The sequence below is a fragment of the Piliocolobus tephrosceles genome, chromosome 2 (assembly GCF_002776525.5).
Source record: "Piliocolobus tephrosceles isolate RC106 chromosome 2, ASM277652v3, whole genome shotgun sequence".
Taxonomy (NCBI): Eukaryota; Metazoa; Chordata; class Mammalia; order Primates; family Cercopithecidae; genus Piliocolobus; species Piliocolobus tephrosceles.
The window spans coordinates 174,594,039-174,619,164 of NC_045435.1; the positions used below are offsets into that span (position 1 = coordinate 174,594,039).

Here is a 25,126-nt window from a genome sequence, read left to right on the forward strand (position 1 = left end):
AGGTTATTTTAATAATTAAATGAAATACTATATAGAAAGTGCTTGGCACTGTGCCTGGCACAGAGAGAAAATTTATAAAGTAGTAGCTGTTATTAATATTAAAAGGAAGGGGTGGGGAAGGTAGTGAGAAGAATGGAGAAAGGGAGAAAAAAGGAGCCTGAAAATCTGGAACAGGTCCATTTATAAATACATAAAGTGAATTAGTGGTTGTCAGAGGCTGAGAGAAGAAAGGATTTGGGAGGGACTCCTGATGGGTACAGGGTTTCTCTGTGGGGTGACGAAAAATTCTGGAATTAGACGATGGTGTGCACAGCCTTATGAATACACTAAAAACCATCAAAGTGTACACTTTAAAATGGTGGCTTTTATGTATGTGAATTATATCTCAATTTTTTAAAAATCCATACACATACACGAAAATGAGGAGAACTGGAAGCCTAAGGAAACTAGCGAGGAGAAGGGAAAGAGACAAAGTAGAGAATGCTGCAGAAGATGACCGTGACATGGAAAGGGGCGTGTGTGTGCATATGTGTTCACGTTTGTGCGCATGTGTGTGTGAGAACAAGAATACATTTAACACACTTGCATTTCACTGGAAATTGTAGTTACCTGAAACAACCCATTCCCTGACCAGGCTGGCTAACCGAGCTGTGCCAACAGGGTGATATGATAAGAAACCTGAACCACGAGCCAGGGAGTTTTACATTTATAACATCTAAGACCGATCAGGCTAATTCTTTCCTTTTAAGAAAAGGAGACCCTGGCCCACAAAGCGGAAGAGATTTTTCCCAGGTGGCTGAGGTGGGGCTAGGTCCCAGGCTTCGGTAACGTAACATGGTTCTTCAGGCGTATTCAGTCCTCACAGGCAAGAAAACGTGAGGGTTAATGGAGGTCGACGGCTGCTTTTCCTCAGTAATTGTGTGGGGAGGGCAGAGCGCTTGTCTGGAATGGCAGCTGGCATTCTGTGTTCCTGTTTATTGCAGTTTATCTCAAGCAGTCATTTCCATTCACCTTTTAAAAAAAACATGAGGCGCAGCTGTGGCTTCACTTTAAATATTGTTCCTTCCAGCCTTTTAATTTTTTCACAGGGTCCTCCCTAATCTTTCACCATAATTGGATGCACAACACTCGAGACGGCACCCCTGAGGAACAAAGCGAAGCGAGCGGCTGGCCCGGCCCTGGGCCCACTCACCGCCCTGCTGTCAGCTCCCTGATTCTGTGCATAGTGGCCTAGGAACAGAAGGCAATACCAGCTTCCCTGCGTTTTCTCTGCTCTGGGACAAAGTTGGAGCCAGTCTTCTGCCATATTCTACATTAAATTTTCCCGATTTCCTTTTCTCTCTCTCCATTAGTGTCCTTTAGATCTTTCCCTGCCCCAAGAATGTACACATGAACAACTCTCATGTTTAAGGTACACATTCCTGGGGCAGGAAAAGATCTAAATGGCTGCACACTTTAGAAGTCCACACCAGCTATCTGCACACTCCAGGCAGCATCAGTTCCATGTGGTTTGCTCCTTTATGTGCCTCCCACATTGGGGCTGTCAGCTCCTGGAGGGAAAGCTCAGTCCCCCTTTGGTGATCCTAGTGCCACGCACAGTGCCAGGAACATGAGAGGGCTCTCGGTAGGTGATGGTGGAATGGATGAGGACACTGACTTAGATGCTGCGTACCATGTTGGTCCTGAAGACAATCAGCTCTGTGGTTCTTTATCAGCGGATCAGAAGTTGCTCACAGCAGGGCAGGGAAATAATGGGCTGAACGCATACACCTCGGATTCTGCTAAGGTCTGCACTTTTCTTCTTAAACACTAAGATCTGTTTTCTGTTGAGTGCAGTTTTACTATTACTACTGAATAAACCAGAGGTCCTTAATGAAACATTTTTCTTACAATCAAAACCTTCCCCACGGAAAAGGAACAGATGCATAATCTTTTTCTTCCTTTGCTTTGGTGGAATCTAATTTTAGTCATCAGAAAGTGACCTTTCCCCCTGAAGGCTGTTTGTCTGACTTCAAAACAACCCTGTAAAATAATCCCTATACACATGTGGTATTTATTAGTGCGACTGGTTCAGGGAATTCTATGGTACCTAAGCAGGGGTGTATCAAATGTTTAATTGTTTTTGACAACTGACCTCAAAATGGGGTGAAAGTACCACAGGAGATAAAAAAAAATTACAACTTTTACTTATATTTATATTTTAAACATTTTATTCTTTAAAATGTCTATTTGTATATATATCTTTTGTATATACATATTATATTTTATAGTAGTCGGTGCTATTTCTGAATAAAATGTATGTATATTACAGGCATGGACTCAAAACCATCTTACTGATGAATGCAAGGTCAAAAAAGTCTGCAGAGCCCCACTTTATGGCATCTAATTTAATTTTCTACTTAGCCAACAAAACAGCAAAAATATTTGAGAAAAAAATTAGAAAAGGAAGATTCTAATCAGGGAAAGTCATTTTTATAGTAGGTAACTATTTTCTTATTCCTCATATTTTTAAAAAAGCATATGTTGCCCTGTTTCACTAGAAGCTCAGTAAAATTATAAAGGGTGGGATTAAAGAAGGATAATTATAATGGAGTCTTCATAATAATCACAATACACATAAAAATTTGAAAGCACTTTGCCTGAGAAAGGTATTTAAAAGGCTGGAATGAGAAGTGAACAACCCTCATGTTTAAGGTCCGGAACACAATGAACTGATCTCTGAGCACTCCACACATCTAGAAGTTTTACCTCGCAGTTTTTTTGTACTAACCTATCAGATACTGAAATCATATGCGGCATTCTACTGCCTTTGTTAGATAATGGGTTACACAGTATAATTCTGTTTTGTTGTTGTTGATGTTTTAAAGCTCTTTGAGCCTTACATGTCTGTAGCTTTAGTCAGCCCTGTCTCAGATTGCTGATGTATCATTGCTCACTTATTCCAGGCATCTGGGTTCTCTCTCTAAGTAGAAGAAAACTACAGCGGTGATGACTTCATTGTTAATGCGTTAATAATGGTATGTCTTTCATTTTTCCTAAGTGCAAAGTGACCTATACTTTTCTATTCGAGAAATAGTTTGACAAAGGAAACCATGACCAGTTCTTTGACACTGAAAACAGCAGAAGTATGGGATAGCTACACTTGTTCTGCAGAGTTGGATAAGCAATCTGACTCTTACGGCAGAGTGTCCCAAGCATCTTTTGCACACCACTTCCGGTAGAAGCGGACAGCTGAGAAGTGTTGCGGTTATAAGACTCAGCGAACTATCACCTTGGGTTCTCATTCCTGTCTTGGGGATCACAAGGGATGAAAAACACAAAGGGCAACATAGCAGGTCACTGAAACCTCTTTTACGTATTTAAGTTTCAGCTTCTGGAGAAAGAACATAAGCTGTTGTGAACTGCTCTAGGAAGTACAGAATATACTTAAAACAGTCCCCACACTCTCACACACACACACGTATGTATATAAGATATAAACTACTATATTTTACATTACTATATGTAGGGCTCTATCATGACAGAAGCTTCTTTCTATATCTCACTCCAGGGAAAAAAGTGAGTGATGTATTTGATCAAATTAAAAATCAAGTAGCAAGTTTTACTGTTCTATCATTAACTGGTATTTGCCTCTGAGGTAAAGAGGTCTTCATTTTCAGGCCCATGATGCAAGAGCTTTTATTCTTCACGTTATGCCATGTTGTGAACTACACTTGACTTATGGCAAATAATGAAGAGGGAAGGACATAGTGTGTGTTTTAGGCTTCTGTGGACAGATAAGCATATACTTGCAGTTTAATTTCATGACCTCACCCCTATAACTAAAGCTATTTTTACTCGGGCCTATGATTACCAGAACATTACCATATAAAACATTCTTAAAATATACTTACTGACTTTTGAAAAAAAGGCAGGCAAAAGATGAACAGATACTGTATCAATTTTTAAGACCCCAAACATGTTAACTAAAACTTGATATTTTTCATTGTCAATAAAATCAAACAAAAAATTGGAAAAATAGGTTAAACATTCTAGTAATTATTTTTTGTCAGAGAACTGTAAATATGTCAGTAATTTTTTAAAAATTCCTTCACATAAAAAGCCTGCCTAGCAGTTAAATGCATAATAGAATTTTCTCAACTTCAGAGTAACAACATGTGTGTTTTAGTTACTGCTGTAACATATTAATGAATATAAGCTGGGAAAAGCAGAAAGAACTTTCCTAGTTTAATGCATCTGATTCTGTGCATTTAGTTTTTCCTGACTATATTATGGCAATAGCCACTGAATGTGGAATTTGGCCACTCCTCAAGGGTGATCTTTCTTCCAGTTAGAAAAATGGTCCAATTGTTTATAAACAAAAGAGCTCTCCCCCCTTACCTTTTTATAATTCCCCTCCATATCCAATGAGGATTCTTGACTGATGATGTCATCCATTCCATCACTGCCCAAATTCATCCTTTAACTCTTTAGAATTTCACTTAAGAAATAACCTCCCATGAATTCTGATAGGCTGATATGCCAATTGCCCAGTTCCCTGGTTACTGCTCATGCCGACATGGAGAGCTGGCTAAGAGGCTGTGCCCGGCCGTGTGTGTTCTTGCCCTGCTCTGCCCCACAGACACCGCCCCGCCCAGCCTCCCCGGCCTTTCCTTGCTCTGGCACCGGGCAGCTGCTGTTCTCTGAGGCTCACTCTGCCCTGACACTTGGCTTGCTGACTCCGGCCTTCCAACCATCTGCTGTCACCTTCCCCTGAATGATCCCGCCCCAATTCCTCTCCACAGCACCTTTCCTGTTCCCAAGAAAGGAAAAGAGAGGCACTCAGCTTCAGCCCAGCTGACTCAACTCCCTGTTCAGGGCCGAGTGTGGACTGGAGCTCTGTGAGGAAACTAGCAATCTGAACCAGGGGTAGATTGTGTGGGATAAAAATAGATGTGAAAACTTCCAGCCCAGCCGACTTCACTACTGAGTTAAAAGCTGGGTATCCCATGACAAAACGAAAACAGTATAATTTAAAGGCTGACCTGTAACACAGATGTTTGCTTTTTTCCCCCTAAACTGATCATGTCTTAAAATCACGTGTAAAAGTCTCATCTGGTTGGATCTCCAGGACGAGACTGAGACTCACTTCCAACACAGAGGAGGCCCTTTCTGCCCAGGAGCAGTGCTTTGTTCTATTAATATAGGCAACAGAAAAAGATCCATCAACTTTTCTTTAAAATTCAACCAGTGGCGGGCTTTTTCACAAAAGCAAATGTTCTTTTCTGCTGCTCTCTTTACACTTTTCCCATGGCTTCTGGTTTTGTTTACAGGCTTTACTAAAGAGAGGGAAAAGGCCCACAGCTGGAGGATGTTTTGGTGCAAGACGCAGACAAGCAGAAGTGCACACACAAACACACGCTCATCAGGATCAGCTTACTACTGTCACAAACTACAAATTATGCCCACTATTTATTTCCAAAAAATAAAGCTACTGTTTGCAGGAGAAATAGGTCAGAAAAGAATTCAAAGGGCAAGCCTTCATTTAGCAACACCATCTTACACTGTGACAAGCTTAGATAGAAAGCAGCAAGTATATTAGTCAATAAATTTTCCAATATAGATTCTTGTGCAACCACAACACTGTTAAGAACAGAGTTCTAAAAGCAAAAAGGCCATTCAAGATAACCTTTTGGCATCTGAACCTCTGCTGACATGCTCACCTTCAGTGTCTACTTATTTCTCTCCACATTTTTAAAAATTCAATTTGTAGAAGACTTGTGGCATAAATGTGTCTCAAGGTAGTTTATAATAGCGCTACTTCTATAAAGGAAATACTTCCCTCGGTAGCCCCGAGCCAAAGTGAAATCTTCCCTTTACTCCATTCTCATTGCCCCACCTCAGTTCCGAAAAGAATTAATTGCATGTTTGTCAGATGTTACAGTAACAAGTTGTCTCTCATGAACCACATCTGCATTTGGGCAGGGTTTTCTCTGGAAGAGTTCTCCCTTGTCTTACTCTCCTCCAAACCCCAGGACCCTCACTTCAGATGGGGGTCCTGCTGTCTGCATGCAGTCAGCCCAGAATGCTTCCCGGGGCTGTGGCAATGCTGGCCACAGAATGCTGCTCCCAGTGCCCAGTGCAGGTACTCAAAATACAGGAGAATTCACCAAGGCTGAGACTTTGGGGTTAAAGTACGCTCTTGTTTGAAGGACCCTGTGTATGTTAAATCCTGCCAAAGGAGGTTAGTTAAAATGAAGGAAGCATGCATCTTCTTAGCTGGCATATATTAACATAACAATAGCTACCCTTTATTGAGGGAGGCGTTGCTATGTGCCAGGCACTTTATATGCACCTCCTACATACGTCTTTACTCCTCTCAATAATCTTTTGGAGTAGATATTACTATCAGTTGTGTTTTACAGCAAGATGAAAGAGCTCAGTGAGGTTAAGGAAGATGAACATGGGCTCTCTGCCTCTGCAGCTCACACTCTAAATGGGTGTGCCAGACCATCCCACACTGGCCGCCTCTGCAAGAAATAATTGTGCCCAATAAAATAATCAAGTATAGCTTTTATTTATTTATTTATTTATTGAGACGGGGTCTTGCTCTGTTGCCCAGGCTGGAGTGCAGTGGCATGATCATGGCTCACTGCCACCTTGACCTCCCAGGGTCAAGTGATACTCCCACCTCAGCTTTCTGAGTAGCTGGGACTATAGGTGTGCACCACTATGCGTGGATAATTTTTAAATTCTTTTGTAGGGACAGGATCTCACTATGTTGCCCAGGCTGGTCTTGAGCTCCTGGGCTCAGGTGATCCTCCTATCTCGGCCTCCCAAAGTATTGAGATTACAGGTGTGAAGCACCACGCCCATCCAAGTGTAGCTTTTAAAGATTAGAGTTCAACACAGACAAATCTAGCAGAGCTCCAGATATATGGTTTGGATCTGTGTCCTCACCAAAATCTCATGTTCAATTGTAATCACCAATGTTGGAGGTAGGGCCTGGTGGGAGGTGATTGGATCATGGGGGTGGTTTCCAATGGTTTAGCACCATCCCCCTAATACTGCTCTGGTGATAAGATTTCTCATGAGATCTGGTTGTTTAAAAGTGTGTAGCACCTCTCCCCTCTTTCCCTTCCTCCTGCTCTGGCCATGTGAAGATGTGTCTGCTTCCCTTTCACCTTCTGCTGTGATTCTAAGTTTCCTGAGGCCTCCCCCACCATGCTTCCTGGACTGCCAGCAGAACCATGAGCCAATTAAACCTCTTTTATTTATAAATTACCCAGTCTCAGGTATTTCCTTTTTTTTTTTTTTTTTTTTTTTTTTTGAGATGGAATCTCCAGCCTGGAGTGCAGTGGCACAATCTTGGCTCACTGCAACATCTGCCTCCCAGGTTCAAGCGATTCTCCCACTTCGCCTCTCAAGTAGCTGAGATTACAGGTGCCCGCCACCACACCCAGCTAATTTTTGTATTTTTAGTAGAAACGGGGCTTCACCATGTTGACTAGGCTGGTCTCGAACTCCTGACCTCAGGTGATCCACCCACCTCAGCCTCCCAAAATGCTGCAATTACAGGCGTGAGCCACCACGCCTGGCCAGGTATTTCTTTATAGCAGTGTAAGAATGGACTAATACAGCTCCCTGTATAACAATATCAAGAGCTGAATCAACATTTTCCAAATCATACATCTGGAACACCCAGCATGTATTGTCGCATATCTCTTCCTGATGAAGCCCCAAGAAATGAAAAAGAAGCTACTTCACTAATGTTAGGACCTAGTACGCTATATAATGAATTTTCCTTTCCAGTTTACCTGGTGTCTTTTAGCACCACCGTTGCTTCTTTCCAACAGCCACTGTGGTTTCAAGCTCTTTTCTAAGGGGACAGGGATTTGTGTTTATTCATCTTGTTTACCCCATAGCATGCAGAACACTGCCTTGCACACGATAAGCGCACAATGAAGAGCTGTTGACTAAGTACGTGAACAGAGGAAATAGGACCGCGCTGCTTAAAATGTTTCCTCTAAGTGCTGTCCACAGTAGGAAACATTAATAGTACTTTTCAACTGAAATCTTCTGTGGAACTCACGTATGTTCAAAAGGAAAAAAGGGTCTGCTTTGATTGAATGAGGAGGGCTACCACGCCCCACCTGGATGCTCTATTCTCCTATTATCCCAGCCCCAGCACAGCCTCTCAGGAAAGCTCTGTGGAAAGGAAGCCCTAGGACCCTGCAGACCCCACTCACTCTGCAGACCAGAGTTTGAAAAGCTCTAAAGACCATAAAAATGGCTTTCACAGTAGCAGCAAAGCAGTATTCTGCTCCTGGCTCCATGACTGTACTGATTTCCAGACCTCAGTCCACTCCACTTGGGGTTCAGCTGCTAGGTGAATTCATTCTTATCTGGGTTAATATCCTAGTCCACTTAGCAACCTACAATCGATAGCTAATATGGATGAAATTATAAAAATTTAGAGGCTGCAAGACTCAGTAAGATACATAAAATGATATGCCTAATTACTAATATCTTTTTACTTTAATTTTAACAGAGTGGGCTTAAATATACAATTAAAATGAGAAAAACTGAACTCTCATGATTATGTATATATACATACAAATTAATATATTTGTACTAGTAATATAGTAATGATATGCATACATATGTATATACACATACATTGATAATATATTATCTTTTGGAGAAAGGCACCTGAAAATTCGAGATGGAAATTTCCCAACAAAACAACAGCAGCAAGGAATAGTACTGAGAATACTAAAAGACCATTCCACTCCTCTATCTGCTAGCTCCTTTTTTGTCATAAATGATTCTCTAACAAGCACTATACAGAGACAAGTAATAGAACATCTGCTCCTGAAACATGAATGCAAGAGGTTGAGGGCAGTTCTCAGTGGTGGTGACATGACTGTGCACCCTCCCTAAAGAAGCTCAGCACAAAACCCTTTCCAGATCGAGCTGTGCCACCATTTTCAGGATAGCTTATGCCAGCTTAAAATATCTGAGAGTTTCCTATTATGTGTGGCATCACTGACCTGTGAAACTTTCTAGAGTTTTGCTACTCAAAGTGTGTTCTCTAACCAGATTATCAACAGCACTGGGAGCTTTCTAGAAATGTAAGCCCTCCAGTCCCACTCCAGAACCACTGAATCAGAAATTGCATTTAAAAAAAAAAAAGAGATCCCTAGGATTTTTGAATACACTTTAAAGTGTAGAAGGGTTGCTCTAGAACTTGCAAAAAAAAAAAAAAAAAAAAAAAAAAATCATTATAAGCCATTATCCCTCTATTTCAAACCACATTTCCAGGCAGGGTGGCAAGACCTTGACACATGCTTGGGATCAACACTGTAATTAATTTCACTTCCATGTGGTCCAAATGAATACAGGAAAAGAAAACACAAAACCAAACACCACTGTGGCAGAGACTTGAGCTGAAAGTAATGCCTGATGGTTTGGCAGTAGCTTGTAAATGGGAAGATAGCCACTCCTATCTTTCCATGGGGATGGTCTCTGGTACCTCTTCTGCTCCTGCCCGCTCTAGAATGAGCCGTCCACGCATAAGATGGGCCCAGTTACCAGTGCTCTCCCTTAGAAAACCTACTCACAGTCACTTAGAATCCCTGAGGTTGAAACAGCTCCTTCCCGCTCCTGCTCTGAATTTCAAGGACTGGCATGAAGAGCTTCAGTTTCCTGTTGAGCCATGATCTGAATTGCGAGGCACATTGCTCACGTGAGTTAATGCTTTTAAATGATCATTATCAGCCACTGGTGGAAATTATTGACTCTGAGAACACTGACCACATTACTGGGAGATCACTTATGCACTGTCAAAAGATTTTCCTATTCATACATGGAAACTTGATTTCATCCTGATTAACCCTTCATCTCCCACTGCCTTCTCCTCGGCCTTAACATCCATATTCCATGTACTAGATTTATAACCTCTTTTCAAATAATTTCTTTCTTCTGTGCAAAGTTCATCTAAATTTGGTTTGCTTTTCAATTAAAGTATTCTGACAGCTAGAAAAGCCATGAAAATATGCAGGCCATTTAAAGGACTTTGCTGTATAGATTTTTAAAAAATTAAAATGATGGTATTAAAAGTGTGGGGTGGGGATGTGGCAGTGTTGGGAGTAGACAGAGTGTCACACGTTTTCCCACATCTAAAAGATCATGGGCCATAGTTGTAAATCTTCCTGTTCAATTAAAACTGAGCACGAGAAACGCAACTATGGTCACCCTGATGACCATCGTACAGCTTCCAAGTGGAACCAATTATAAAGTCCTCACTATGTTTATCTGTGTGTTCTTTCCCCATTAATGGCTTTCCTACACTGATTGTCACTTAGGCCTCTCTGATGGTTGTTTTCTTTTGAATTCAAGCAGTTTTGTCAAATCACTTTCTATTTCAGGAAGCTTGGTAGTTTCTGATGCTCCTATATAATAGTGCACAGGGGAATACTAAGTCCAAGATTTCAAACTTTCCCTTGGTATAGAGAATATAAATAAATAATGGGATATGACTCCAATGGGATATGGCTCTATGGGCTTCTGTATGTAAAACTGTGATTAGTTACCCAATATTTTATATATTTGTGTGTATGTATGTGCATGAACAGGGAGTCTCTACTTTCAAACAAGCATCAATGCAATATGATATTTTCCACAGAGATGCCCTATTTCCTTCCCATCCCCCATCACCACCATCCTTTCCAAGAATAAATACTAGACCTTTGGATTAAAATATGTTTCACATATGTACTTCTTAAAATCACTCGAAGTCTGAATCATGAAGTTTGAGGCCCACGTGCTACTTTAAATAGAAATGATGTGCTTGTACTAAATTTCTATTTCAGATCAGGCCCAGAGTGAAGGCCTGCTAATTTTTTTTTTCCATGTGGGGCTCTTATCATTGTGCTCCTTTTGTGGTAAAGCATATAAATTAGATTTCCAGTCATCTAAGCTAAAAAAAAAAGCATATAAATTTATCGCCAAAATTATTTTATTGATTTCAAAGGTTACTACCTCTTTGCAAAAACAGAACTATATCTCAACAAGGCAGAACATAATTATACTTTAAACAGGCAAAACAATGAAGACCAAGTACTCTTCAGCACTGTTAACTATAGAAAAAAAAAATTCCCCATCAAAAAATCTATAGACTAAAACAGAAAATTGTCTTATTGAACTTATATTTAAAAGCCTCCATCACATAGAGCACCAAAATGCTTTGAAATTCCCTTTTCCATTCTAATATCTTTTTCCCTGCTGTGGATGAATCCAGGCTTAAATTGGGTGGAATCTTGAACTCAAATTTGATACCTTGTTTTCTCAGTCACAGGAAGAAGGGATTGAGAGACTAGTCCTCACTTGTCCTGGTGTTAATAGGGATAGAATATATTTGCTTTCCTTTGTTAACCATTAAATGACCCACTAGAATCTGGGCATAAAAGACTGTTTACTACTTTCTCCAACAAGAATTTTAAGAACATCTTGATGTACTACTTAAACTGATATACTCCTTAGTTTTATCATTTAAGAGCAACATAGGGTGTCTTTTATTTTACGTGCTGGGTATGGTACCTCAATTGGGCTGAAACATTTGGCCACAGAAAACTTTGGTATTCCATGCGGTAGTAAAATTATCCCTTTATAAGGCAGATGGATGTATTAAAACTTTGCAAAACTCATTATAGTAAGAAAGGCAGCTTGGAAATGAGTATTTGCAAAGCACTTGGGGATAGACCATGAGGTTCATCTTGGGAAAATTCTCTGGATGAATAAGTAGGCATAGAGGTATTTTCTTAATGCATTGTCTCTGGGAAGGCTGGAATGTCTATGCATCCCAGTGATTCATTTATTTTGTGCCTTGCACTGCACCCCCGATTCTGGCAAAAGAAATGTTTAAAGTGCTGGCAACTGGCCAAGAGGTTGAGAAGCCAGGCACATGGACTTCTGAGGTCAGCTTCACCAACTCCTTGTTACAATATATGGATCTAAGCTTATCTTTGGGGTTATGATGGGAAACCCTGATCCTAGGGACTCAGAACAGCAACAATTGCATAAGGTGAAATTCAATCCAACAAACATTTATTGAACGCATACTCTGTGTACAAGGCAGAGACTTGTGAAAATTTAAAGAAGGCCGCTTGTCTTCAAGAAGCCTGTTGTCGGCCAGGCGTGATGGCTCATGCCTGTGATGCCAACACTTTGGGAGGCCGAGGGGGGCAGATCACCTGAGGTCAGGAGTTTGAGACCAGCCTGGACAACACGGTGAAAACCCGTTTCTACTAAAAATACAAAAAATTAGTTGGACGTGGTGGTGGGTGCGTGTAATCCCAGCTACTCAGGAGGCTAAGGTGGGAGAATCGCTAGAAGCTGGGAGGTGGAGGTTGCAGTGAGCCAAGACTGCACCACTGCATACCAGCCTGGGTCACGGAGCAAGATTCCGTAAAAAAAAAAAAAAAAAAGGGCGCTTGTCATCTAATGGAGGGGACAGACCTATATGTAAATAGTTGTAAATGGGTTCTAATACAAGTAAAAACAAAATGTACTGAGAAGGAGAGATTTGGACTGAGAAATAAGTGGGAAAAGTTTCCTGAAGGAGGTGGCATTTGAGCCTTGAAATCTGCATTAGCCTGCAGTGGGTGGGAGCAGGTGGTGTGTGGGTAGGTGACATCTCAGCCGGAGGCATTGCAGCTAAGAACTGATGGCAGTGTGAAGGCAGGAGTAAAGGGTCTGGAGCGAGAAGCGTTTCTGCCCAGGGTTCAGAAACAAATGTTGGGCCTTGAAGGCCATGCAGAGGAGTCTGAAATGTATCCTAAGGAACACAGGGAGGCATTAAAGATTTCTGACCATGCTTCCCATGACCTGGTATGTGTTTGAAGAAGGGACTCTTTATGCTCCCACGGGAGGAAAAAGATGAGTGTTATTCACACACTATTTTACTTTTTCTTCTTCAAGTCTCCATTCCCACAGTAGCTAAGAATGTCAGAGTGTGATCTATATCTGGGGCGGTCATAAGGGAATTTAAGCAATGGAAAGAAAGGTATGAAAGCACGTCATTGTTTTTATATACACACTTATCCCAAAACCCCACTCCAGGAAAGAGGGAAAAAATATTTAAGAGCTTTTAAGCAAAACGGACCCTTCGACCTAAATTTGTGCATTCAAGTTTACAATATTTCTAAGCTGTCTATCAAAAACCATTTAGAAAAATTTGGCCTCTTGAAGGCTGCCAGGCCTGAAGTTGTGGGCGAATTTCTTTTCCTGAAGAGATTGGCTTCCTCCCAAGACTGGAAAATGGAGGTCAATAGCTCTATCTTTTAACAGGGCTATGACCAAAAATGACAACACATGCCTCAGTAACCTCTTTGCTAACATAAATCCTGTGAGGAAGAAAAGTATATAAAGATAACGACAATGTGAGCACCTTTAAAAACGAAACAAAACAACCGTGAAAAATTCTGTAGGAGAATTCCTTCTGTTTATTCCTCCTTGGTTTAAGTTGTTCAAAGAACAGTGCATACAAACCCTCGCTCAAACAGGGGTGTTCGGGCTCTCGGTAGCAGCGAAGCTCTCTTTTTCAAAACAGCCATCCATTAAGAAAAGCAATGTATAAGAATCCATTGTATTTGTACATATTAGCAAGATATAACTGGGAAATGAAGTGAGACACGGCTTCCCTGGGCCGCTGAACAATCCTCACCGAACCCCTGATGTGCTCAGAAGAAATGACATAAGAGGAAGGGAGCTCTTAATTCATGATAACTGACTTGTTTATGCAGAAAGGCAGCCTCTGGCAGGGAACCTGGCAACAATTATGCCAGGAAGTTAACTGGGAAAGTCTCCATTTCACAGATGAGAAAACTAACAAGAAATACAGGGAGAGATAACAAGGCCCGTATTTCCTGCACAATGAAAAGATAACCTGCACAATGAAAACAGTGCAGGTTAATGGTGGAAGAGGGGAAGGAGTAGGACTGAAAGTCATAAAATAAGAAACCACAGTGCCATAGAATGTTGTCAATGCCTTTTTCCTTTTTTTTTTGTTTTTGAGACGGAGTCTTGCTCTGTCACCCAGGTTGGAGTGCAGTGGCGCGATCTCGGCTCACTGCAAACTCCGCCTTCCCGGCTCACGCCATTCTCAGCCTACCGAGTAGCTGGGACTACAGGTGCCCACCACCACGCCCGGCTGATTTTTTTGTATTTTTTAAACAGAGACATGGTTTCATTGTGTTAAGCAGGATGGTTTCTCCTGACCTCGTGATCCGCCCGCTTCGGCTTCCCAAAGTGCTGGGATTACAGGCCTGAGCCACCGCGCCCGGATTTACAATGCCTTTTTTGTTAGTCAATTTTACAAATAGTAGACATACCCATCCGTATTACTTGAGGACCTATTCTAAGCACTGGGAAAGCAGACAGAACAAAGATAAAATCCCTGCCCTCATGATGTGAGTGAGGGAGCTAGAAAATAGACAAATAATTAAGTAAAATATGTACTATGATAAATGGTGATAAGTAAAAAAATAGAGAAGCATGATAGAAATATTGGGATAGGCCAGGCGCGGTGGCTCATGCCTGTAATCCCAGCACTGTGAGAGGCCAAGGCGTGGGATCACCTGAGGTCAGGAGTTCGAGACCAGCCTGGCCAACATGGTGAAACCCCGTTTCTACTAAAAATGCAAAAATTAGCTGGCCATGGTGGCGGGCGCCTGTAATCCCAGCTACGTGGGAGGCTGAGGTAGGAGAACTGCTTGAACCCAGCAGAGGGAGGGTGCAGTAAACCGAGATTGCACTGTTGCACTCCAGCCCGGGCAACAGAGCGAGACTCCATCTCAAAAAAAAAAAAAAAAAAAAAGAAAAAGAAAGAAAGACAGAAAGAAAGAAAGAAAGAAATATTGGGATAGAACTGGAGAGCTGGAAGTTTACAGATTATATCCAGATAAGGTTTCACCTAGAAGTGACATCTGAGCAAACACTCACAGAAAGTGAGAGAGTAATGGATGGGGGTAGAGGTGACAATATAAGGTAAATATGTATAAGATGTAAAATATAAGATGCCTGGTTGCATGTGAATTTCAGATAAACAGTGAACAATATTTTAGTGTATGTCCCAAACGCTGTAGGTTATTTGCTAAATCTGGCAACCCTACACAGTGAGGCGGGGACGGGGGTGGGTAGGGGAGGTAGGGGTGCATGCCAGGCAGAAGGAATAGCAGGTGCAGGGCCAGCCCAGCATGGTGGGAAGGTAGTGGAGAAAATCAGGAATATAGGAGAGGAGTCCAAGAGGAAGCAGGGATGAGCTGATCCAAGCCCTGCGAGGACTTGGATTTTTACTCTGAGCAGGATGATAAACTAAAATTTTTGAGATATGGGACATGATCTGTCTTCAGTTTTAAAAGCTCATTTTGGAAACTGTTGAAAACAGACTATGGAGTGTGGGCAAGGGCAGGGGTAGGTAAAGCACATAGAAAGCTATTATTGCTGTAATTATGATGACAATAACAACCACAACAACAATGATGTACATCTATACAAAAGCACCAAAATGTGCACGCAATTTTCAGGGGAATGGTCCCTGAAGCCCCTATTCATGAACTATCCATTAAGAAATCTTGGTGTATATCATTTATGGGAGAAAAGGAATCAATATTTCAAATAAATTCTATCAACTGACTAAAAATGCTAACCTAAGAAATTTGCTTTTAACCACTGCAATATCAACCTTAAAAAATAAGGAAGTCCTTGTAAAATGGTGGGGAAGTTTCCGAAAGCCATTCAACTGCAGATATCATCAGTGACTACAAACATCAAGCTAAGGACTTAGAGAAAGCACCTTTTCGGAATCCAATTACATGTAGTGCCAGCTGGGTTCTAAAATGAAGGTTTCTAAGTGGGATTAAGATTTGGCTTCAAGGTTAATGTTTCTGTTTTTGCTGAGCTATGTATAAAGACAGAGCGCTTCAAAAGAACACACACATGTAAGTAGTTCTACTATAAAATCCCATGGAGATGCAGAATCTATTGACCATTATTACCCAACCAATACACTTAATTTTACTGTGGAAAAGCAATAAATACTTCAAAACTATTAAACACATAATGACACTATTATATATTGCAGCTCATGTAAAATAAAATCAATTTATCTTCCTTTGGAAGAAGCAGAATGCTAACATAACCCCTTCTCTCCAGATGAAATTGCTGATATTTGACCAATTTTCAACCTACGAACACAATGCTTTTATGTTAAACCTAATGAAAAGACATAGAGAATAATCTTATAGTAGCTTGCCCTTCAAAAATAGTAAATAGCTTCTTTGAAAAGAGAAAGTTATTTTAATTATTATAGTAATTCAATCACCTGGAGCCATGCCATGTGTAGATCAGGCTCCCCATAGATACTTGACATCCCCCGCCCTCAAGTTCTATATTATGTGTAAGTGACATGTTGGTTGTTTTCTCAGCATCTCTGACCCCTTTCTCGTGGAAAGAGTTACTGTGAAGCATGAAGCATGAAGCATGAAGCTGGATATTTAGGATCTATAGCCCTAAATGTACCATAAAATGAAAATACTATAAAATAAATCTGTAAGTACAAATTTCTAGTTATTAAGCAAGACAAAGTATATGAATACATTTTATAGGCACATGTTACTTAGCTGAGAAACCACTGCCTTGAGTCTTGTGAAATGTACTATTTCGCCTGCACATATTTACCACTGTGAAATCTGACCTCATGAGAAACACTTGCTTGTCTCAGGTAACCTACCTCACACAAGGAAGAGGCATTGTTAAGTTAGATAATTGGTCTCTCAGAGCTTCTAAACTCAGTCAGTTAGAGTAATATCCCAGTATTAACTCTCCAGGATTTGGACCAGCCGTGCCTGCTGCTGCAAAGAGCAGTTTCTCTGAGAACATTCTTGCTGTCTGTTTTCAACATAGATACTTTCAATGTTGCCTCAACAGTCCAAGTCCTAACAAGGAGTTACTAAACACTCTAGAGCTGATCTTTTGCAACTGTCTAAGTGTCTAATTCATAACTCCAGTAGAAAATTAGCATACAAATGAATATGCATTACTAAGATTTTTCTATTTGGAGTTTTTGATGCATGTTGATACTTTAATGCTTATTTATCAACCAATTAAAACAACATACAAGTAAAAATAAGTTCAGAAAGACACACAAGTGCAACTTTAAACATCAAGTGCATACTGGGTGATTTTTGAAAATTTCTAAGATTATCAATCGCGACTATCTATTTACATAATTTCTTAAAGACAGTCCTAAAAGCTGGATGTGAAGCAACTCACATCCTATGCAACGAGCAAAAATTACGTTTTCCAATGTTATCGATGTGAGATTCCAAACATTCCCTTAAATTCCCTTAAATTCAAATTACAGTCCAAAGCAATTCCTCTTATTTGCAGACATACAGAATATGCAAAGCACAAATCACCTCCGTGAATTTCACGAATGCTTTAAAGGCCAAGGAAGCAGTGTTTTCTGCCCCATTACTCCTCAGAAAACCTAATTACAATTCAGATACTGTATGTGATGAAGGCCAGGCGCAGAGGATGGCAAAATCCCTTGAATATCCGGAAAGAGGCAACCTGCTGCTTTGGAAGAGGAAGGCCTCCTCTCCCAAAGGATGCCGGCCTCAGAATCAGGCTTCAAATTTTACCTGATACGAGCAGTTATCCTGATGTACCATCTCAGTGCATCCTAGGGCGCAGACCCCAACGCAGGACTGCTGAGTGAGGCTGCGGAGGGCAGGCGCGGAGCATCCACTGGCGGGCGGAGAGAACGCCCTGGTAAGGCAGGGGCTCCCCGCAGATTAAAATGGATGCTGTTTCGCTGATCAACCTGCGCAGTGGCACTGCCTGTGCCGGGAAGCGCGCAGCTAGAGAGCTGAGCTGCTCTCCAGTCCTCCGAAACCAGTGAGGCAGGCTTAGGAACATGGAGCTGGGACCGGGCTGGGGGAGGGGGCGCTCATCACCCGCACAATCAGCCAATTATATTATAGGCACAAAGAAAAGGATCAGTCTGGAGCTGGTGTGACCTTCTGGTGCTTTATGAAGGCAGTTAACTGATGTGGAAACATTCTAGTCCTCATTAACGAGAAAAAGGCCAGCGAGGGAGAGGGAGAGAGACAGACACAAATCAATGTTGCAGTTGAACATTTCTAACCTCCGGCATCATCCTTCCTGCCCACTAATGCTGCTTGGCTGGTGCTTATCAAAAAAAAAAAAAAAAAAAAAAAAAAAAAAAAAAGGCCTTAAAGATAATTTTAGAACTTTTAACATGCTAAAGAGAGAGCAATCCATTCTGAATACCCACAATGAAAGGATGTTTGTCTATGTTGAGTTTTTGAAGTGTTTGTCAACTTTATAACTAAAAGGTCTTTACTCTTTAAAAGGATTATTTGTAATTCTTTAAATTCCTCGCTTCTTTTTGGCTCCTAGCTTCTTTTTAAGTCAAATAGTAGTAAGATGGAATAATTGCTGTTATAAGTTTTTTTCGGGAGAGAGCTTATTAAAATATTAAAGTCACTATAATTTATTTCATGAAAACTAAAGTCTTAATTGGAAGGTTTTTTTTTTTTTTTTTTTTTTTTAATGTAAGGCTTTGTACATATATTACTACCCAATGCTGTGACTTGAAAATATGGACACCACCAATGCAGCACATAAAATTCTTGGAACAGACTGACCCTCCCTGAGAGCGAGTAATTCTGGACTTGCGGACAATACTCAAAGGAAATGCAAGTCAGACAATACATGTTTCTGGGAAAAAACTAGGGCCAATTTCTGAGTGGCTTCAGGGCCACTTTAGGACTTGAGGATATACAAAAAGAAAAAACTGGGCTGTAAATTCTTCAAGCTATGTAATGAGAAAATTAAGGGGGAAAAGTTAAATAAAATTTTCTTATCTGTATTCCTCAGTTGCCACAGGCAATTAGTTTTGTTTCTTTTTTTTTTTTGTTATTTTTTTTTTTTTTTTTTTTTTGAGACAGAGTCTCACTCTCTTGCCCAGGCTAGAGTGCAGTAGCAAGATCTCAACTCACTGCAAGCTCTACCTCCCGGGTTCACGTCATTCTCCTGCCTCAGCCTCCTGAGTAGCTGGGACTACAGGCGCCCGCCACCAGGCCCGGCTAATTTTTTTGTATTTTTTTAGTAGAGATGGGGTTTCACCGTGTTAGCCAGCATGGTCTCAATCTTCTGACCTTGTGATCTGCCCGCTTTGGCCTCCCAAAGTGCTGGGATTACAGGCGTGAGCCACCACGCCCAGCCCATGTCGTTTCTTAATAAAATAGCTCTGAGTACATAAATGGTACCTAACAAAAACGTGACCGAATTGAAACCATCAAATTAAAAAAAGAATAGGGACATTATTTTTAAGCTATTTTAGTATATATCTGTCCTATGTTCTATTTATGTAGCCATCTCAAAAACTCTTCCTCTTCCCATTAACCACGCTGTTTCACTGTGCTACTGACAGAGAAAATAAGTACTTTTTGTGCGTGAAATGAAATTGACATGTTTGACAAGTTTTCATATTAAGCACTCTCTTAAAAAACGGTTTGTGTTAGGATTATTTGCTAATGTACTTTTAATAACTTATCTGTTTTGTGGAATGACAAAAACCTACTTTTATAAAAATTCTTTATGTTTACTATTTGAGATTCAAGCAGGAGCAAAGCCTGCTATCTCAATTCGACTCCCTTGATGCACTCACAAGCACACTCATTTCAGCCTTCCTAGTGAGGAGAATAAAAAGATGGCCGCGAAAACTCAACTGGTATCCTCAGAGGCTTCAATTTCAGCAGCAGTTTGAAAGGAAAAGTACTCTGGAGACTCACCCTGCAGAAGCTCACTGCCCTTATCCTTCCTAGTCCAGGAGAGAGGTGGGCCACATAACATGTGCAGGACTTTCTAGGCCTACTCATTGGCTGCACAATGAAAGCTTGATGAATCAAGCAGAAGCCTGGGCATAGGGAATGAGTCAAGATCAAGAAAAGAAGATGGAAACTTTTCAGGGATAAGAAACAATAAATAATACACCTCCATCCTAAAACTCCATTCTTCTCTCACAGACAGAGACTTCTGTGTAGAGTGCCTTGCAATACAACCACCCAATGAGGTTCTGGAATTCCTTTTTTTGGGGTGGGGGGAGGGGGATGGAGTCTCACTCTGTCACCCAGACTGGAGTGGCGTGATTGGCTCACTGCAACCTCTGCCTCCCAGGTTCAAGCAATTCTTCTGCCTCAGTCTCCCGAGTAGCCAAGACTACAGGCACGTGCCACCACGCCCAGCTAATTTTTGTATTTTTAGTTGAGACACAGTTTCACCATGTTGGCCAGGCTGGTCTCGAACTCCTGATCTCAAGTGATCCACCCGCCTTGGCCTCCCAAAGTGCTGGGATTTCAGGCCTAAGCCACCATGCCCGGCCAAGGTTCTGGAATTCTAAATATGAGCAAAGAAGAGCAGGCCTAAGGAAAAAAGTTCATTTTGCAAGGTAGCAGATAAGATGAAGTAGAAATCTTATGTTTAATATAAAAACACTTTCCAAGACAGAACAGCTCTAACTTCAAAGGCAGTTAAAACCTTACTCAAGTTACTCCCTTGACAATCTACGATTCTAAGACTCAGGAACATGTTTCCAAGCTGTGCAAAGCTTAAAAAGCTGCTTCCTGGACTCTGTCTCTTCTGAAAACTGAAGACACTGGAATATATTACATAAGTTCCCAAAGACATTTATCATGTGTTGTTAAAAAAAAAAAAGTCTAAACATGATTCCACTCTTCACAGTTGCTGTTCCGTAAATAGTGGAAGTGACTCAGAGGTGGCTCTAGGGAGAACAGATTTCTGACAATTGTATCCCAAATCCTGTCAAAAAAACTCTCCCAAGAGGTATAAACAAGATGAAAAAAAAAAAAAAATGAATATATTAGACAGGCTTCTCTTTATAGTCATTCATTGGAAACAACTTTGTATTATAATTTGAAGTATGATTTGCTAGTGCAAAAAACTTTAAACAGAAACCAGCTGTTCCAAGAACACTTAAGCTAGAATAATTTACCAAACTGCAGTAACATTTGTTATCTTTAACTAAAAAATATCGATGAGCTCTTTATGTGAAGCACAGTCTTTGTAGCATAGAGATTATTTTTTTTCTTCTCAGATCTCCACAGCTTCCCTTCCCATAAAAAGTATTGCATTTCAAATTTAGATGAGACCTCAAGAGATCATTTCGCCTAACCCTGTTACTGTTCAGATATGGAAACCAAGGTCTAAGAAAGTTGTGGCATGTCCAACAACAAAAAGGTATCAAAGCAAGGAAACCAAAGAAACATACCTGATTTTCTGGGTTCATACCAAATAAGTATGTTTCATATGGGTTCATACCAAATGAGAATGTTTTCTATGTTCCACAGAAAACAGTGCTCCTATGGTCTGAATGTGTGTGTCCTCAAACTTCATATGTTGAAACCTAATCACCAGTATGATGGTATTCAAAGGTGGGGCCACTGCAGGGTGACTAGGTCATGAGGGGGAAGCCCTCACAAATGGGATCCATGCCCATTTTAAAAGAGGCCCAAGAGAGCTGCCTTGCCCCTTCTGCTGTGTGAGGATGCCATTGCCATCTATAAATCAGGAAACGGGGCCTCATGAGATACCAAATCTGCTGGTGCCTTAATCCTGGACTTCTCAGTCTTCAGAACTCTAAGAAATATATTTCTGTTGTTTATAAGCTACCCAGTCTATGATATTTTATTATAGCAGCCCTAACAGACTAAGATGAATACTAAATGAGGACCCATAGACTTGGAGAAATAAACCCCTTTTGACTGAGCCAAATGAGGCTGCCCTTGAAATCAAAATCTATCATAAAGTAAGAGTGAGGCTGCAGTGTGGGTCTACCTAAAAACTCAATTCAAGATATGTTTTAAGGGAAGAAAAATTAGATTATTTCCTTATTAAAATATTGTTTCTGCCACCTACAAACTATTGTATCTTTAAATCCAGAAAAACATGTTTTTTTTTTCAATTGTGGCAATTAGCAACAACAGAATGAAAGGGAGTTTTGGACAATAAATATAATAGTAAAAAGTTACATCCTCAGGCCATCGAGAATACAGTTTTGAAAGTGAATAGCATGGGTCAGGAGCTGACCCGGAAGGGTAGTAGGAAACTCTCTGGCATAAGCTGTGTGAGTTGTTTAAGTGTTTGGCTATACAGGTGTGTATATTTGTCAATAGACATTGAATAAAGCATTAAGATATGTGCATTTCTTTGTACATAAAATTTACCCCAAAAGAATAAACAAGAATAAACATGAACTCAAGTTGATGATATGCAGGCTAAAGTATTTAGGGCACTTACTGATGTCTGCAACTTACTTTGAAGCACATGAAGTAAATGAGAGGAATTGATGGATGGGTAGATGGATAGGTCAGTGGAAAGCTGTGACAAAGCAAGTTTATTATTTCAATATCAGTTGTTGAATATAAGTGGTGCAGCAATGGGTATTTATGGAAAAAAGTCCACTGGAAAGTCAACTCTTGCACTTAACTCACACGGCTTATGCCAGAAAGTTTCGTATGCCCCTTCTAGTCAGTTCCTGACCCCAGTTACTCACTTTTGAAATTTATGCTCAGATGGCCTGAGGATATGACTTTTTACCACTATGTTTATTGTCCAAAACCCCTTCCATTCTGTTCTTATTATGTTGTTATTATTCTGTTCAAATTGAAATGTTAGAAAAAACGAAATATTGGGGGTGGGAAAGATGAGCAGGGAAGTCACCATCTTAAGTAATAACTTTTAAGCTTCTCCTCAGGAAATTGGGGAGAGTAAGTAGATATATAGCTTAAGTGGTACTTCTTTACCGGGCAATGAAAGAAAAGGAATGATGAAATAATTAATACTGTGGATATCAGGGGAAACTAGGTCCTTGAATGCCCCACCCAAAGAAGAATTACTTGTCACTACAGGTTGAGTAAACCTTATCCACAGTGCTTGGGACCAGAAATGTCCTGGATTTTGGAATATCTGCATATACATAATGAAATATCTTATGGATGGTACCCAGCTCTAAACACAAGATTCATTTTTGTTTCATATGTACCTCATACACATAACCTGAAGGTAATTTTATACAATATTTCAAAATAATTTTGTACATGAAACAAAATTTTGACTTCATTTTGACTGCAACCTGTCACATGAGGTCAGGTGTGGAATTTTCCACTTGTGGCATCATGTCAGTACTCAAAAAGTTTGGGACTTTGCAGCATTTCAGATTTCAGATTTTGGGGTTGGGGAATGCTCAACCTGTATTGTTGCCACCAACAAAATTGGCATCATCTACAGACAATAAACCTTTAAAAATGCTTTGCAGAAACACAAAGTGTTTTCCCCAACATCTTCCTTGATTTTTGTAGTTGAAACAAGCTCCTATCATGTGCCATGTGAAGTAGTGTTTCTGCCCTCAATAAGTTTGGTAAGAGAGATAAGAGAAATGAGGCAGTACACAAATGACTAGGTATGACAAAGATGAGTTAAATACCTCCAAATAATTTGTTTGCTCACTAGAAATTCGAGAGAAGAAGAGAACACTCAGCTAGAGTGAACCAGGAGACTGCAACAATCTTGTTCATTTGGTTATTCACTTATTTAATGTCTGTCTTTTGTAGATCTAGATTAATGTGAATTTCCTTAGAACTTGCATCTTGGTTGGTTTACTCAGTGCTATATCCCCAACATCTGAAATTGTACCTGGTTCTCAAAAAATACTTTGAAACAATTGAATAAATGAATATGACCCTCAGAGGGCTACCATATTTCTCTTTGCCTTAGTTTCCTCATCTATAAACTAAGAACGTTTATTCCTTGCTCACTGGGTTGGTAACATGATGAAATGAGAGTAAATGTAAAACAGCTCTTAAGTACTCAGGAAAGGAAGAGAAATGGATGTTTTCTTCTCCTAATTAAGAACAACATCAACTGTCCAAGGAATAGAGTCCCTTGGATGATAGAGGAGATCATGGGAATGGAAGGGCAAAGACAGAGGGATGCATCCCAAGACACCAAAAAAGGAACTGATGGCACTTAGGCAGTGATCTACATGAGGGAGTGAGCAAGATAAGGAATTGTGAGGTTTTGAGACCATTACTGGAGTAAAATTGGTGCTGTGAAAACAAATAGGGAAGTTAGCAGAAGGAACTGATTCTGAGGGGGTTGGGGTACAGTAAGGAGGTTTAAATTTTCATAAAATTTGCAGTTGAAGGTGTAAGAGGCAGCTGGGGCTCAAGAGATATTGGGCTGACAGGTAGAATTTGGGGGTCCTTTGCACAGAGAGGATAGTTAAAGCTGTAAGAATGAATTAGATTAAGGGAGAGATTGTAGAGACAGAACTAAAGAGAAACAAAGACATCACTGTGGAAGGCACAATAATGTCCCCTGTCTCCTGGGCCAACTGTTTACAACCTAATCCCCAAGGGACAAAGTAAAATTATGATAAGCAGCTGTCTTTGAGATGGGGAAGTAGTCTGGTTATCCAGATGAGCTCAATGTAATAATCACAAGGGTCTTATAAAGTAGAAGTGGGGGAGGCATAAGAGGAAGGACCAGAGAGATGGCAGTATGAGAAAGGCTTGGTCCAATGTTGTTGTTGGCTTTGAAGATGGAAGAAGAGGCCATAAGCCAAGGAAGGTGGGCTGTCCCTAGAAGATGGAAAAGGCAAGGAAACTGATTTTCCTCTAGAGCCTCCAGAAAGAATGCAGCTCAGTGAACACCTTGATTTTAGTCCAGTGAGGCCCATTTAGGACTTGTGACTTTTGGTATTATAATACCAATAAATTTGTGTTGATTTAAGTCACCAAATTTGGGAGACTCTGTTATAGCAGAAATAGAAAACGAACACAGTAGTCCCTCCTTATCCATGGGGGATCACATTCCAAGACCCCTAGTGGATGCCTGAAACTGAATATAGTACTGAACCTTATATATACTATGTTTTTCCCATACGTACGTATCTGTGATAAAGTTTAATTTATAACTTAGGCACAGTAAGAGATTAACAACAATAACGGGTAACAAAATAGAACAATGATAACAATAT

General features: G+C 40.5%; 1 protein-coding gene across 5 annotated transcripts in view; it reads right to left on the bottom strand.

Moving 5' to 3' along the window:
- LOC111550120 (schwannomin-interacting protein 1) overlaps positions 1 to 25,126 on the bottom strand; it is a 633,181-nt gene that overhangs the window by 39,406 nt on the left and 568,649 nt on the right. The window contains exon 1 of one of the 5 annotated variants that reach the window (XM_023223385.1): positions 17,685 to 18,038. The exons of the other annotated variants lie outside the window; for them this stretch is intronic. Within the exon in view, the coding sequence (XP_023079153.1) occupies positions 17,685 to 17,714 (30 nt within the window). The 5' untranslated portion in view covers positions 17,715 to 18,038. Of the gene's footprint in view, positions 1 to 17,684; positions 18,039 to 25,126 lie in introns of those variants that run through there. 5 annotated transcript variants of the gene reach the window in all.